The sequence below is a fragment of the Rattus norvegicus genome, chromosome 6, assembly GCF_021556685.1.
Source record: "Rattus norvegicus strain SHRSP/BbbUtx chromosome 6, alternate assembly SHRSP_T2T, whole genome shotgun sequence".
NCBI classification, from domain to species: domain Eukaryota; kingdom Metazoa; phylum Chordata; class Mammalia; order Rodentia; family Muridae; genus Rattus; species Rattus norvegicus.
In genome coordinates this window covers 27,108,226-27,123,984 of record NC_141539.1, presented here as the reverse complement: position 1 = coordinate 27,123,984, position 15,759 = coordinate 27,108,226, and the positions used below count along the sequence as shown (strand labels likewise).

Genomic DNA, 15,759 nt, shown 5'->3' with positions numbered 1-15,759 from the left:
TATTCCCCATTTTTATTACATTTCTTTGTAGTTCCATTGCATTCATTTCATTACTGTTAGTCATAGGTCATAGAATTATATAGTGGGTTTCTGTAACGTGACATAGAATTGAGTCCCTACTCAGTCTTATATTTAAGGCAATCAGGATAGGAATGGTCTTACTACAGCTATTCTACTACTTTTTTTTCTAATTTTTTTTACTGTCCCTATAATTTCTTTTTGTAGTTTAATGATTAATATTTCGGTATTTTGTGCTATTTAATTGCTCAGTTTTGGTTTGCTTATGGATACTGATGTTGTTAATATAAATGTGGGGAACATTTTTATTATTCTAACAAGTTGCTTTGAAATGATAGTAAGTTCATAGGATTGTATGAGTAAGAACAGGAGACACTGAAATGATAGTAAGTTCATAGGATTGTATGAGTAAGAACAGGAGACACTGAAATGATAGTAAGTTCATAGGAGACACTAAAATGGTTCAGTGGGCAAAGGCACTTGCCAGCCACCCCAGATTTCACCCCTGTAACCCACATGGTAGAAGCAGGGAACCGGTTACTGGAAAGCATAAATATAGACAAAATAAATGTAATAAAAATTTAAAGGAAAGGATAAGAACACAAACGAGTAATGAAAGCTATTTATAACAATCTTTGCAGTTGTGTTCCATTCCTGTCTGCATTTTCAGAAGTGTTTCTCTTTGCATTTTTATATTGGCTTGAATTTGTATGACTACTGTTACCATTAATTTGTATGTGTTTCTGTTTTTTTCCTTATTCCTTCGTTTTGGAACCCCTTCCTTAACTTTTGTAGTAGAATGTGTTAGGAGTGGAAGCTGTGGTAGTGGTAGATCCTGTAACCTTAGTGAGTCAGGATCTACCCTTCTCTCCATCATGAATTCAAGAGCAGCCTAGTTTACTTGAGCAAGACATACAACAAAACCAAAAACAACCACAAAAAAAACAAAAAACAAAAAACAAAAAAAAACCCAAAAAACCCTGACTGTTAAAAATATTCCTTCAGCTTTTGTTTGTACGTGAAAGTATCTCTTCTTTGTTTCTAAAAGATAGCTTTTTAGTTACAGTATTGGAAATTTTTGTTTGTTTCAGATCTTCGAAAACTTGCTATTTTCTTACCTTTATAAAGTTTCTGTTGGCAAGCTTAGAGTGCTTTAATTCCATCAGTCCTGTGGCAGAGACAGGTAGATTTGAGTTTGAGGCCAATCTGGTTTACATAGAACATTCCAGGTCATCAAGGAGTGAGACCCCATTTCAAAACAAAACATAAAACCCACAATGTTTCTCTTCAGTGGCCAGCAGTCAAGAAAAGTGTAAATTGAGCGCACAGATGGGTATGCTTCTTTCCTCTTATAGTCATGAGAATCTTTTACCTTTCATCTGTGAGAGATTGGTTATATAATGTCTTGGTGTTGAGTTTGATAAATTTGACCCTTTTGTGCCTGGATATTTATACTATTTAACTTTGGGAGTTTTTCTTTTAATACTGTTTTTAACATAAACTTTCTACCCATTTTTCCTTCTCAAGTCTGTCTTGATTGCCAGTACCTCAAATACTTACTTTTATATTATCCAGAATTTCCTGCCATCTTCTTTTCCTCTCAAATTGTCTTTCTCTGGTAGCCTGTCTTTGAGTTCAGAAATTCCTTTGTTTTATCTATGCTGTTTTGCTGGGTGGTGCTGGCTCACGCCTTTAGTGGAGGTGGATCTCTGTGAGTTCAAGGCCAGCCTGTTCTCTGGATCCAGTTCCAGGACAGCCAGGGCTACATACACTAAGAAGCCCTGTCTTAAAAAGTTAATTTTTAAAAGCTGAGTATAGTTTTCAATTCAAACTTTTTTTTCCATCTCTGTTAAGTTTCTCTGTTAGAACATGGGAATATGTTGGTTTTAAATATTTATTTTTGTTATTTTGGATTATTGCTTGTGAATTCTTGTATCCTTAAAGGCCAGAAACAATAAGATCTCTTCGAGGAAGAGTTGCAAGCTGACAGTGATGCTGGGAATGTGACTCTAGTCCTGTGCTAGAGCCACAGTCAATCAAGCCCTTTGCACACCACTATCCTTCCAGCCCCTGACTATTAACGGTTTGCATGTAGCTCTCTCATTGAACCTGAGCAGACTTGAGGGGTAAAGTTTCCCATTAAGTTAGTGAAGTTTTCCCCCACCTATTTATGCCTCTTGATTACTGGGATTAAAGATAATATGCCACCAAGGCTAGCTCCTTTTCCCTCTTCCTCAATAAGTGTCGGGTAACTTACCTTTCTTGGTACATCCTAATTTATGGCTGGGCATTTACATTTACATTTACATTACAGAAGCTCAGTCTATTCTCCTCCTAAGGATTGTTTTTACCTAGTGAAGTCTGTTTTCTTTGCAGTGTGTCATTGCAGATGGCTGTCCTTATTTTCCCCCTTGGTTTTTATTTTTAAGGCTTGTTTGTTTATTTTAATTTAAAATTTACACAGGTATATAGTGTATTTTGATTATAATTATATCCTCCCATATTATCCTATTTTATCTTCCTCCTCTTTGTGTTCTTTTACACACACACACACACACACACACACACACACACACACACACACACACCCCGACAGACAGAGGCAGGCACAGTCCCTCCCTCCTTGTCTCCTTTCCTCTATTTCTCCCTCCTTCCCAATAAGATTCCACACCACACATACACACACACCGTCTGCTGTGAACAGACATCACGGCCAAGGCAATTCTTATAAGGACAACATTTATCTGGAACTGGCTGACAGGTTCAGAGGTTCAGTCCATTCTCATCAAGGCAGGAGCATAGCAGCATCCAGGCAGCCATGATACAGGAGGGGCTTGAGTTCTACATTTTCATTTGAAGGCTGCTAGCAGAATACTGGCTTCCAAGCAGCTAGGATGTGATTCTCATTGCCCACACCCACAATGGCACACCTACTTCAACAAGGCCACACCTCCCAACATGCTACTCCTTCTCTCCCTCCCTCCTGAGTTTAAATAGGGTTGCTTTGTTGCCATAAGAGGTTTGGAGGAGGGATTGTTTCTTACTGTTTCTGTGTCAGAATACCTTAGAGTTCGTTCAGATTCTGTGTCTCACAACTTTATGCAGACTGGTCGTGTCTGTTTCTGCCTTTATTTTCTAATGGGACTCCTCAAGTTTCTTTTGCATTGATGTGGAGGCTTAATAGCCTGGGCTGACTTGGGACCTCTCTGGTTGTTGCTGACCATTTGTGAAGCATCTAAGGGTTATGTGGGTAGAGTTTGTCCAGCCCTTGGTACTTGTCTTGCTACTTGTAATTCTGATAGGTGCTTGGTGTTTAGTGCTTTGCTTGTTCTACATAAAACTGTAACCTCAAGTAGAATGTCTTGTTGGCATCCACTTGAAACTAACATGTTTTAACTCTTAAAGTTTATAGGTCACATTTCCTTAGGAAGTGGCAGTGAGTTGCCTGGTTTTCATGATTTACCTCCCCTTGGTTGGCTGTAGGTCTTTATAGTCTCTCATATATACACATACATATATGAGGGAAAAGCTGAGTGTCATACTCTATAAGGTATATAACTGTCAGAGTTTATGTATAAAGTATATTTTGTACACACACATAGCTTCTCTTGGAAGTGTAACTGCATAAACCATGTTACAGTGGAACATTATTTGTAATCATGGATTTTTGTTTTTAGTTTCACATATTTGCTGAGTTTGCTGTAAGTTTTTATGTGACAGGTATGAAAACTAGAAATTTGATTTGCTTGGTAAAAATTTCATTGTGAGCACATCCAAAGTTAAAAATATTTGTTTATTTTTACTACTCCTGGAATTAAGAGATTAGGCTATGGATGTTAATATATATAGATACTGTGTTAGCGTTCCCTTCTATAAGATAACAGACCTGCCTTCTTAAAAGTTTTTAGTAAAGTTTAGATAAATTAGTTAAACTATTGTGTTCTATAATGTAATGAGTATGGGAATAAATACCTTTTAACAAATGTGTATTAATGTTTTGTGTGCATGTGTATGTCTGTGCATGTGCTTGTGCCCTTGGAGGGCAAACAGCTGTAAGATCCCCTGGAATTGAAGTTACAAATGGTGTGAGCCACCATGTAGGTGGTAGAAATTGAAGCCAGGTCCTATGCATGAAGAAGTGCTTTTAACCACTGAACCATCTTAGTAGTCTTGAGATAAATCTCTGTATGCTATTTTCTTTACTAAATTGGTTTTGTCATTGCAATTAAATTTCCAAATTATTTGACACGAGTAACTGCTATAGTGTTTATCTAGGTGTCAAGTACTATTAGGACAAATTGTGAATTTTAAATAATATTCCACTTAATTAAAAAACTATTTTCTATGTGTTTGTTGATGAAATTTTACTATACTATAGGTGGTGAGCTTCATTTTCTCCAAATTGGAGGAACTTGTGATGATATTGATGAAGCTGATATTCTGGTAGATGGATCCCTTTCTAAAGGAATAGAACCATCTTTAGAAGGTTCCAGACCTTTATCAAATCCTTCAAGTCCTGGTATTTCAGGTAAGATACTACTTTTTTAAATAATTGAATATATCCTTGCAATATTCTTTCTTATAATAAAGTCTTCACTGCTCTGTTTAGAAAGGCATTCTTTGAATGGCTTATTATTACACTCATTCTGGTAGCTGAAAAATGTTATACAAACTTGGTATAGAAAGAAAGGATTTTCATAGACTACTCTATTTGGGATGTCTGCCTAAGAAGTCAAAACATCATTTCTCTTATGTTTTTGTGAATCCCTCCCTCCCTCCCTCCCCCCCTCCCTCCCTCCCTCTCTCTCTCTCTCTCTCTCTCTCTCTCTCTCTTTCTTTCTTTCTTCCTTTCTTTCGTGTGTCTCTGTATCTGTGTGTGTTGTGTCTTTGTCTGTATCTGTATGCGTACCACAGCACTTGTGTGGAAGTCAGAACAAACTGTAGGAGTTGGTTCTCTCTACTCTATGAGTCCTGGGACTGAATCCAGGTTGTTAGGTTTGGTAGTTGGCACTTTTACCCACAGAGCCATCTTGCCTGTGTTTTTCTCTCAGTACATAGTTTTTAGTTTAATCAAGGAGTACAAGGTGAAAGAGAGGGACTTTGGAGCTGGAGAAGAGGCTCAGCGATTAAGAGCACTTTCTGCTCTTCTAGAGAAGTAGAGTTCATTTGCCTTCAGCAGTTCATTCTTCCTCCAGTAGATCTGATGCTTCTGCTTTCCGAGGGCGCCTGTATTCACATGTACATGCTCACATAAAGGCATGTACACACACAAAGAATAAAAAAATGAATCAAAATAAGAAGGAACATTAAGTGAGTGTAGAATCAATGGAGTGGAGGAGTAGTCTTAATAATACATGTAATTGAATAGCTAAGAGGTATTCTTACTGCTGGGGTGTGTTTACATTGTTACTGCCCCATCTCCAACTCCTGGATAGCACTGTGTGCATTGTTTTCGATGGTCACACCCTCCATGGCCAAACTCCAGTTACAAGTCTGTCAGTATTACCTGAGCTGAATTGATACATCACCTATGTCTCTTGACAAAGGGCTGGGTGGTGTTCTCTAGTGACTCACTTGCTACTTTTGCTTTTTGTTCCTATCCTTACTCTCCTGCTTTTAGAGTTAATTTTATAAAAGAATTAGCAATAGGATGTTAATTCCAGCTCTTGGCTTGAAATAACTATAGGTTGCTGCTAAAAAAAAATAGTAATTTTTTTTTCAATAACAATGCTTCTTTAAAAATAAAAAAGGTTTTATTATGTAGCTGTGGCTAGCATGGAACTTACTGGGTAGACCAGGCTGGCCTCCAATTCAGATATTCACCTAGTCCTGCCTTCTGATTTACTGGGATAACAGGTATATGCTACCGTGCCCAGGAAAACTTGAGGATTTCTTTTAAAACATATTTTTAAAATTGTTTATTTTATGTGTTTGAGGTATTACCTACATATATGTCTGTGCACCAATACCACATACATATCTGATGTTGCACAGTCCAGAAGAGGACATTAAGCCCCCTGAAACTGGAGTTACAGACAGTTGTGAGCCAATGCTCCTAACCATGGAGCCAGCTCTGACTTATGGCATACATAGTTTTGTTTCATGCTCTTGATGTTTGATGTTCTCTTTCCCTTTGTCTGTCACACTTCATCCAGTCCATTGTCTGTTTCCTCCTCCTCCCCAATGCTGCAGATCAAAGCCAGTGCTTAGCGTCTGTCAGAGGAGTCCTCTCACTGACCTCTACCCCCTTGTACCTCTCCCTCTCTATATCCAGTCATTCCTTTTGTGGGTTGGTAACTCTTAGCATGCACCACAGGTTATCTTTTCAATCTGATGTTTAAAAGAGATTTAAGCAAGGCGTGGTGGCCCAAATTGGATTCCAGTATTCAGGAGGCAGAGACAGCATAGATTGGTTGAAACTGTGGTTGCAGGCTAGCCAAGGGGACATAGTGAATTCTTTTCTCACAAACAAAAGAAAACAAAACAAAAACAAACAACAAACAGAAAAGGAAAGGGCCAGAGAGTTAGGTCGGCAGTGAAAAATGCTCACTGCTCTTGTACATAACCTGGGTTTGATTTCCAGTACCCATCCAGTGACTCATAGCCCCCGTAATTCAGATCTGACACCCTCTTCTAACCTCCACTGCTACCAGGCATACCATGGTGTACATACACACATGCAGGCAGAGATTCATAAACAATATTTAATGGAGTAAATTTTCACAGAATACTAATAAACATTTTAAAGTGCAGCAAATAAGTCAATAAAAGAAGCTTAAGTCATTTTCAGTGAAAATGTGTTTAAGAGTTAGATGTAGTGTTTCCCATCTTCAATGCCTGCACTTGAGAGTCTCAGACCCTGGAGTAGGTGAGTTTGAGGCCAGTTTTGTCCACACTGTGAAACTCCGACTCAATTCCTCCCCATAAAAAAAATGTTAAAACACATGCTAAATGGGAGTAATATCTAAGTTCTCATTCTTTATGGTATCTGATAGTTCAGCATTTTGGTGTTTTTCTCTTGTATAAAAAGTAAACTTTTGATGATCACTAGTTTGTCAATGTAGTGATTTTAGTAATTAGTTGCATAGAATATGGTCATTTTTGATGTTTATTTGCTGCTGGCGTGTCTAGAAGATTTCTTTATCACAGAAGAGAAAGACTAGTTCATTCTTTGGCCGTTTTACATGATTATAAAAGGGCATTTCTTATGTTGTTGCTGCTACCTTGCATTTGCTTTGTCAGTAGCATGTTACCAAAGTTACCTGATCTGATCTGTCACATGTTACCAAAGTTAGTCATTGATCTGAGTGTGCTGATTAGTATTTTAGTACCATTGGCTATGTCGCCTTCAGTTATTCGCTAACAGACTGGATTGGGAGTACTGAGTCTGAGTTGTTCCATAGCCAGTACCGTGTAGTAAGGAATAAAGATTCCTTAGCTTATTTGGTTTTTCATACATTTGGCATTGTATTTTGAATAAACAAAACACATGTACTAAAATAATGTCTTTTCTTTTTCTTTTAAAATCTGTTTCAAATACTGCACTTACTACTGTTAAGGAGTTGATTTATTGGTGGACCAGCCTTTTACACTTGAAATCTTGACGTCTCTAGTAGAGCTAACTCGATTTGAGACACTGACTCCACGATTTTCAGCAACTGTTCCTCCATGTTGGGTAGAAGTTCAGCAAGAACAGCAGCAAAGAAGGCACCCTCAGCATCTGCATCAGCAGCACCATGGAGATGCTGCTCAACACACCCGGACTTGGAAACTGCAGACCGACAGGTATGAGGCTTCACCAAGGAGCTTGAGAACCTTGTTAGAAGTAACATGGAGTTCTCAGCTCTGTTGCCATTTCTCCTAATATTGGTGTATTAATAACTTTCTCCTTGTATTTGTCATTTCATTTTGGATATTCCTGTATTGCTTTGACTTGTAAGATGATAGATGACCTACTATTTGTTATTTGATAGTTCAGAGTTTTTTTTTTTTTTTTAACAAATACTTAAATACTTGTGTGTAAAACCAATACTTGTGTGAAACAGACACTTGTCTTGTGAAAGTTGTATTTTAGTGAGATATATCCTATGCTATATAGTTATAGTTCAAAGATGGCTGTGATTTTAGATTAACCTAGAGGTTGGGGAGGGGAGAAGACATGCGCAAGAGACAACACCCCTAGAAAGCTCCGTATAGAGATTCTGAAAGCAAATTATTAAACCCCTGACTTAGCATATCTTACGACTTGTAGAGTAAGAAAACCACTGTTGTTGGAGGGTTGTGAATGTGGTAGGGAGAACTCAATGGTAGGAAGTAAGGTCCTACTTCTACATTGTAGGAGGTAAGGGGTTAGAGGCCTTTGAGCACAGAACAGCTTTGACCACAATAGATAGTACAGGATTGCTCTTTAGTCTTCTGTAGGACTTGATAGCAGGTGGTCATGGGTATGGACTGCGGTGATGGTAGGTACTGATAGATGCAAAGACTTGAGTTTGGTTCTTGAACTGTTGATGGTACCTCAGAAGATAGTGATAATGATGGAGAGGGTGAAAGGAGGAGTGGGAATCTGGATATACTTTAAAGGTAAAGGGCACAGAATTTCCTGATATATTAACCTCTGGTGTGAGAGAGGAGAATTTGTAGCAGTAGAATAGATGAAGTAAGAAATTCTTGTTTTACAATGAAGATTCCAGGATCTCATTCCTAGATCTAGGTTGGGCCCAGGAATCTTGAGGTAATTGATATATTATAGAAGCCCTCTGAAGGTCAAAGGCAGGTACAGATTGCTGAGGTAAGACCAATGCCTGAAGTTTCACCTTTAAAAAACAGGGGCTTATTTTTATCCATTCATATATGTATGTCTGTTTGAGTGTATGCCTCCTGTATGTGTATGACCATTGAGGCCAAAGAGGCTATCAGATGCCTTGGTACTGGAGTTAGTGGCGGTTATGAGCTGTCCAGCATCGGTGCTTGTAAAGGAGCTTTGGTCCTCTGGAAATGTGTCCTTTTAGCCACTGAGCAACCTATGCAGCTTCTGTCCCCTCCTTTTTCCTTTCCCTTTCCTCCCTCCTCTTCCCTTCCCTTTCTTTTTTCCCCTTCCCTTCCCTCCCCTTCCCTCCCTCCTTTTCTTTTTTTCTGAGACAGGGTTTCTCTGTGTAACCCTGACTGCCCTAGAACTCAGTTTTATAGATTAGGCTGGACTCAAACTCAGAGCTCTGCCTACCTCTGTCTACCAAGTGCTGAGATTAAAGGTGTGTGCCACCACCACTCGTTCTCCCCTTTCTTTTATTTTTTTGTTAATTTTTTTCTTTAAAAAAAAAACATTTTCTACTTAATCACTTTATATTCCTCTCACTGACCACCACCCGGTTACTCCCTCCCACAGTCCTTCCCCTCATTCCTTCCTCTCCTTCTCTAGGCAAATAGGGACCTCCCTGGGTATCCCCCTACCCTGACACATCAAGTCTCTGTGAGGCTAGGTGTGTTCTCTCCCACTGAAGCCAGATGAGGCAGCCCAGCTAGAAGAGCACATCCCACTTACAGGCAATAATTTTTGGGATAGCCCCGTTTCAGTTGGTCGGGACTCACATGAAGACCAAGCTGCACATCTACATATGTCTGGGAAGGCCTTGGTTCAGCCTGTGTATGTTCTTTGGTTGATGATTGAGACTCTGAGAGCCCTAAGGGTCTGGGTTAGTTGTTCTGTTGGTCTTCTTGGGGAGTTCCTATCCCCTTAGAGGCTGCAATCCTTCCTTCCATTCCTCCATAAGAGTCCTGAAGCTCCATCCACTGTTTGAGTGTGGGTGTTTGTACTGTATCTGTATGGGCCAGCTGCTGGAGAATAGGGAGGGGGTGTTCAGGATCAGGCGTGAGGAAGGACAGGAGAGGTGGCTAGGTACCCTTATAATGGATGGAAATATATAACATGGTTGTGAGGAGGTGGGGGGAGCATCTCTAGGAGAAGACAGAGACCTGGGATAAGGGGAGCACCCAAGAATCAATGGGGGTGTCCTTAGCTGTGACTCACTTCATTGGGGATATGGAACCTGAAGAGGCCACCTCCTATAACCTGACAGGAACTCCAGTGGGGCGATAGGGACACCAACCCACCCACAAAGCTTTTGACCCATAATTTATTGTGTCTACAAGAAATGCAGGGATGGGTGATAGAGCCGAGACTGAGGGAATGGCCAACCAATAACCAGCCCGACCTGAGACCCATCGCATAGGCAAGAAGCAGTCCCGGACACTGTTAATGGTGCTCTTCATGCTTGCAGACAGACGCCTAGCAAGGATGTCCCCTTTTCTTGTTTTGAGGCAGTGTCTTTGTGTTTCAGTTTTGTTTAGAACTCTGAGTTCTGTGTTTGCAGGTATGCAGCACTACACTTTGGTTGGAATATGTAAAACAAGGAGTAGAAGAGGTGATGTGATTTTGGTATATAAAGGAAGATTTTCACTTTATTTAGCATTTTTTACCTTATCTGACAGCAACAGCTGGGATGAACATGTATTTGAATTGGTTCTACCTAAAGCCTGCATGGTGGGACATGTGGACTTCAAATTTGTTCTGAACTCGACCATCACCAGTGTGCCCCAGATACAAGTGAGCCTGCTGAGGAACAGAGCCCCAGGCCTAGGGAAGGCCAATGGTAAGAGCTCAGAGCGCCCACGGAAGACTTTGCCTGTGCTTCGTCCTTACAGGAGCTGGGCTGGGTTCTGGTGACTCTTCTGCTCCCCAGAGCTGCTGACCTTTTATTTTTTAAAATCATTCAAGAGTCAGAGTCATCCAAAATACATTTCAGATTTTTCCAGTAACTCAGTAATTTGCAGAATTTATGACAGTAAATAGTTTAATTGTGTCTTTTGTGAAATGACATTAGTTCCACTTCGGTGACTGCCAGCTTTACTCTTTGTCTTTTTAAAGAAGACTTGATGGTAAGAAAAACTGTTTTGAAAACTATTATTTGACAGTAATCAGTCAAGGTAGCCCTTTATGTAATGCCAGAAATAATAGCAATTTTTCATGGATTTACCATGGTAGGAACTAGATATTACGTCTTACTACTTTTTTTTTCTTTTTTTCTTCCTTTTGTCTTTGAAAATTCATTAAAAAAAATAGAGTATAAATTTAATATAAAATGAGGACACTAAGAGTACAAAGATTCTAATGTGAAAATGTTCCTTTGCCAGAGCTTTTTTGTGTGTCTGCATACTTAAGTGGTGTGTGTGTGTGTGTGTGTGTGTGTGTGTGTGTGTGCGCGCGCGCGTGCGTGCGTGCGTGCGTCTGTGTGCTCTGTATATTCTCATGACATTTTCATTTAGTGAGTCTAGACTTAGGTAGTTGGTACCTTTAAAACTTTGTAGGTATTTGTATTGTGCAGCTCAGGGACGAACTTTTCATTTAGTTGCCAACAAGTTATAACTTCAGGGAAATATTTTATTACTATTTGTAGAGAAGACAAAATAAAAACATTGAGATTCATTTTTTCCTCTTGACAGCAACTATTGTATAGCATCTATGGTGAATATCCTAGTAGTTCCCTGTTTAGCAGAAGATTTTAGAGTTTTAGGCACAAAAAATTATTGATACTAAACAAAATTAAGTTTATTAATATTTTTATCCTCTAGAAACAGCAGTAGATAGGCAGATCACCTTTCCTTTGTCTCCAGCTCTTAACATTGAAGTGGAACAAAATGGGAACCCGTCCCTGGTTGATTTGAATGAAGAAATGCACCCCATGGATGTAGAGGAGTCACAGTGTGAGTTCAACCACAGAGCTGTTGTCCCTGGCAGTAAAGAGTAGTGATTGTAATGCATCCTGTGGGAAGACTTCTTGTGGCTTGCAAAAGCTCGGTTTAAGAGTATGATTAAAAATAACCTGTAATTCTGCTTTGGCAATGTGCTGTAACTTCCATCTCACCCTTGTGAATATAGCAGTACTAATACTTGTGTTTTAGTCTTTACTGCCTTGCAATTTGAAATCAAGTCATGATTCTGTAGATCCTCTTTTCAAAATGAAGGTGAAATGTAAAATGAGAGTGGAAAGCAGCGCAGCGATAACTGATTATACTTTCTTAGCATGGTGATGATTTGTTTGAGCACATCTTATGTACTGTATTTTATGTGGTGGTATCATATGGAAATGGGATGGATATATCTTTATTGGATTTCTGATAATTCACTGAAAGAAAAATATGTATTTTTCTTTTTAGGTCTTAGGTTATGTCCATTCTTAGAGGATCATAAAGAAGATATTCTGTGTGGCCCAGTATGGCTTGCTAGTGGTCTTGACCTATCAGGTCATGCTGGGATGTTGACATTGACAAGCCCGAAACTTGTTAAAGGTAAATTAACATTTTATAAAAGTAGAGTAAACAATGCCAGCACAATAAGAAAGACGCTTTGAAAACTGGCCACAAAAATGCTGTTTTGATTAGATTTTGATTAGAACTTCCAGTAGCTTCCTATGTGTGAGGTTATCACTATCATGAGTACCTGTGTATGTGAACTGACTCTAGGTTTTTCAGGCCTTTGTGAGTCTTAGAGATAGGCTTATGCGGCTTCATCACAGTTCTGTGTTTAGGAAAGTAAGTGCATGGTTTATATGGGGTCCAGCTTTCAGTGGGTGGTCTTGAAACACACACCCCTAGGTAAAGGTAGGTTCTGTATATACAAGTTTCATTGTATTTCTCGACTGTATGTCATTTGTTAAAGATTTGAGATATTGTGATGTATTTGGGTTCATTCTGGGAAGTATGGTATAAAAAACACAAATCTTTTATATTATTTAGAGTATAAATTAAACTTGTAAGGGGGAAAATGTTTAGATAAAGCAGGGAGATGTTATATGGCATGACTAAGGAAACTCTTAGTGTTTTGCAATATTTTATTATTTTTTTCTTCCTGAATTTTCCCATAAGGTCATATTTTATCTGTCTGTCTGTCTGTCGGTCTGTCTGTCTGTCTGTCTGTCTGTCTACCTACCTACCTACCTACCTACCTACCTACCCACCTACCTACCACCTATCTACCTACCTACCTACCGTTTTTGAGATAGGGTCTGTGGCTGTGTAATCCTGGTATTGATTATGTAAATCAAACTGGCCTGGAACTCAGAGATACATCTGCCTCTACCCATGAGTGCTAGAATCGAAGGTGTGCTCCACCACGCCTGGCCCTCATGATCTTTAAAGTGATAGAAGCAGTGATGGTGGAATCTAATGGAAGAGTATACAAGTGTGAGTTGTGTCAAAGAAAAGTTTGAAACAGAAGATTGAGATGGAGACTCACATCAGATCCCAGTAGTCGGGTGTGTTACTAAGAAGAGTGTATCAGAACAGGAGCAACTCGGGTCAGAGGAAGACAAAGGAAGTGTAGTCCAACACTGGAGGCAGGCAGGGATGTAGAATACAGCAGGTGTGTTTCTCAGCTACTAAATATGTACTACCTGCTGCAGCAGTAGTCTGATGGTTTAATTGTTAGGCCTATTTATTTGAGGATATTTTTTGCAACATTTTACATTATAGGTGGCATCTGTGATCTCAATTTAGTTACAACACACTAGACAATATTATAGAGTTAGTAACTGTTGAGTGCTTTCTTGATAAGATACAATTACAAGAGTTTAGTTAACACCAAGGTTATCATATATAAGAAGAAACTGAAATGCAAGAAGAAATTTGTCACATGCCTGAAAGGGGCACATTAGTCACCCAAACATTTTTTTCTTTTCACATAAAAAGTTTTTCTTAACTGAGGTTAAAAATATATCTTTGATTTTTTAACTATAACTATTAGAATGTTTTGTGCATGTGTTCAGATACATACATAACTGGACATCCATGAAGGTGAGATAAGGGATAGTGAGGTGGCACAGAGGCTAAGAGACCTGAGTTTGATAGCAGCACCATGTTAGGCAGCTCATAACTATTTGTAGCTCCCACTCTAGAGACATGAACACCTTCTGTCTTTAAGACACTGAACACACATGCATAAGGACATACTCACACACACATAAAAATAATTAACAGATAAAAATAAGCATTTTAAAAAGGTCACATAGATCATAGGTCGTATGCTACCTTAATCATCTGTTGACAGTAGTCCCTTATAGACAATTTACTTTGTGGGTTTTTATTTTTTATAGTTTATAAAACTTTTACCATTTAAATAAATAATGTCACTGGAACAGATAGGTCAAATAATTTCTGTAGTCACAATTTTCTAAATTGACTCTCTGAGACTTTTATTTAAAACTTTTTTTGGCTATCATACCAAAAATTGTTCCATTATGTGATCAGACGATATACATTGGAATTTCTGGCCTTGTATATTTTTCTTTTTATGGAGTTAGTGCTTAATCTTGCTCCACGGTAATGAGGCAATAAATTATTTTCTCAATCTACACTCATCCAGGCATGGCAGGAGGGAAGTACCGTTCGTTTTTAATCCACATCAAAGCAGTGAGTGACCGAGGAGCAGATGAGGTGTGCAGCAGTGGCCTGCGTCCTGTCGTGAGACTTCCGTCTCTGAAACAGCAGGGTCACAAGGGATACTCACTGGCTTCCCTCTTGGCAAAGGTTGCAGCAGGCAAGGTATGAACCTGATTTTGAATGCTGTTTCGATTTGTTGGAAGGGGTGTTTCTCTTGGTTAATAGTTTGACGCTTGGTCTACTTATAATTTTTTTCTTGCAATGATTTCAGAATACATACAATTAACTAAATATTTTCACTTAACTTTGGGTAAGTAATTAGCTTTTATAAACTATAATGAATAAGGACTATTTTTTTTTTTTTTGGTTCTTTTTTTCGGAGCTGGGGACTGAACCCAGGGCCTTGCGCTTCCTAGGTAAGCGCTCTACCACTGAGCTAAATCCCCAGCCCCAATAAGGACTATTTTTAGAAGGTACATTGCTTTAACTCATGGCTTTTTTGTTCCAATGACATTTGAGAAGGCTGTTGCTAAATAATTTTAGAGACAGCCTTGAACATCATGGTTAAGTTTCAATACGTACTCAAGTTTTTCATACTTGTCTGAGTGTAGATTTTTTTGAAGTTGGGTTTTCTTTCTTTTCTTTTTTGGGGATGTGTGTTATTTCTTTATCATCATCATCATTATTATTAATTATTATTACTAAGAAATGTTAGCATCGGTATCAGTACCCATCACTTTGTATTTTCATAGCTCTTCGAGTTTATCAAGGCCTTTATCATAGTTAGTCCTCAGCAGTGGCTGAGTTAGGCTGAACAGGAGATGGTAGGCTGAGAAGGTGCTGTCTCTCTGTATGTGTTAGATTTTTGTAGCTGGGGATTGGACTCAACATTTTGGTTTTTTATTTTTAATTATTGGGCTTTAACATTTTTGACTATATTTTTTTCTGTTAAAATTTTGTGGAAAAATTGGCATTTATCATTTGAATCTGAAATTTTTACTGGAATCTTATATTTTTAGTTTGATTTCTTGTCTCATTTATTATTGTCATTAAATTATTTAGGAAAAGTCATCTAATGTTAAAAATGAAAGTGCAGGAGGCACTCGTAAGTCTGAAAACCTGCGGGGCTGTGACTTACTTCAAGAGGTGTCTGTCACCATTCGGAGATTTAAGAAGACTTCAATTTGTAAGGAAAGGTAATCCATTTCATTAATCTGCTATTCTTTTCTTTAGTTGTTGTTTTGAAACATGTCTCAGGTACTCCTGGCCTGATATTGAATTGATGTCTTGCCTCGTACTCCTACATCG

General features: G+C 38.7%; 1 protein-coding gene across 1 annotated transcript in view; it reads left to right on the top strand.

Annotated features, from left to right (window-relative positions):
* Birc6 (baculoviral IAP repeat-containing 6) overlaps positions 1 to 15,759 on the top strand; it is a 193,582-nt gene that overhangs the window by 70,286 nt on the left and 107,537 nt on the right. The window contains 7 exon segments of the mRNA NM_001170596.4: positions 4,397 to 4,546; positions 7,578 to 7,803; positions 10,507 to 10,667; positions 11,689 to 11,778; positions 12,232 to 12,363; positions 14,435 to 14,613; positions 15,514 to 15,647. Of these exon segments, the coding sequence (NP_001164067.1) occupies positions 4,397 to 4,546; positions 7,578 to 7,803; positions 10,507 to 10,667; positions 11,689 to 11,778; positions 12,232 to 12,363; positions 14,435 to 14,613; positions 15,514 to 15,647 (1,072 nt within the window).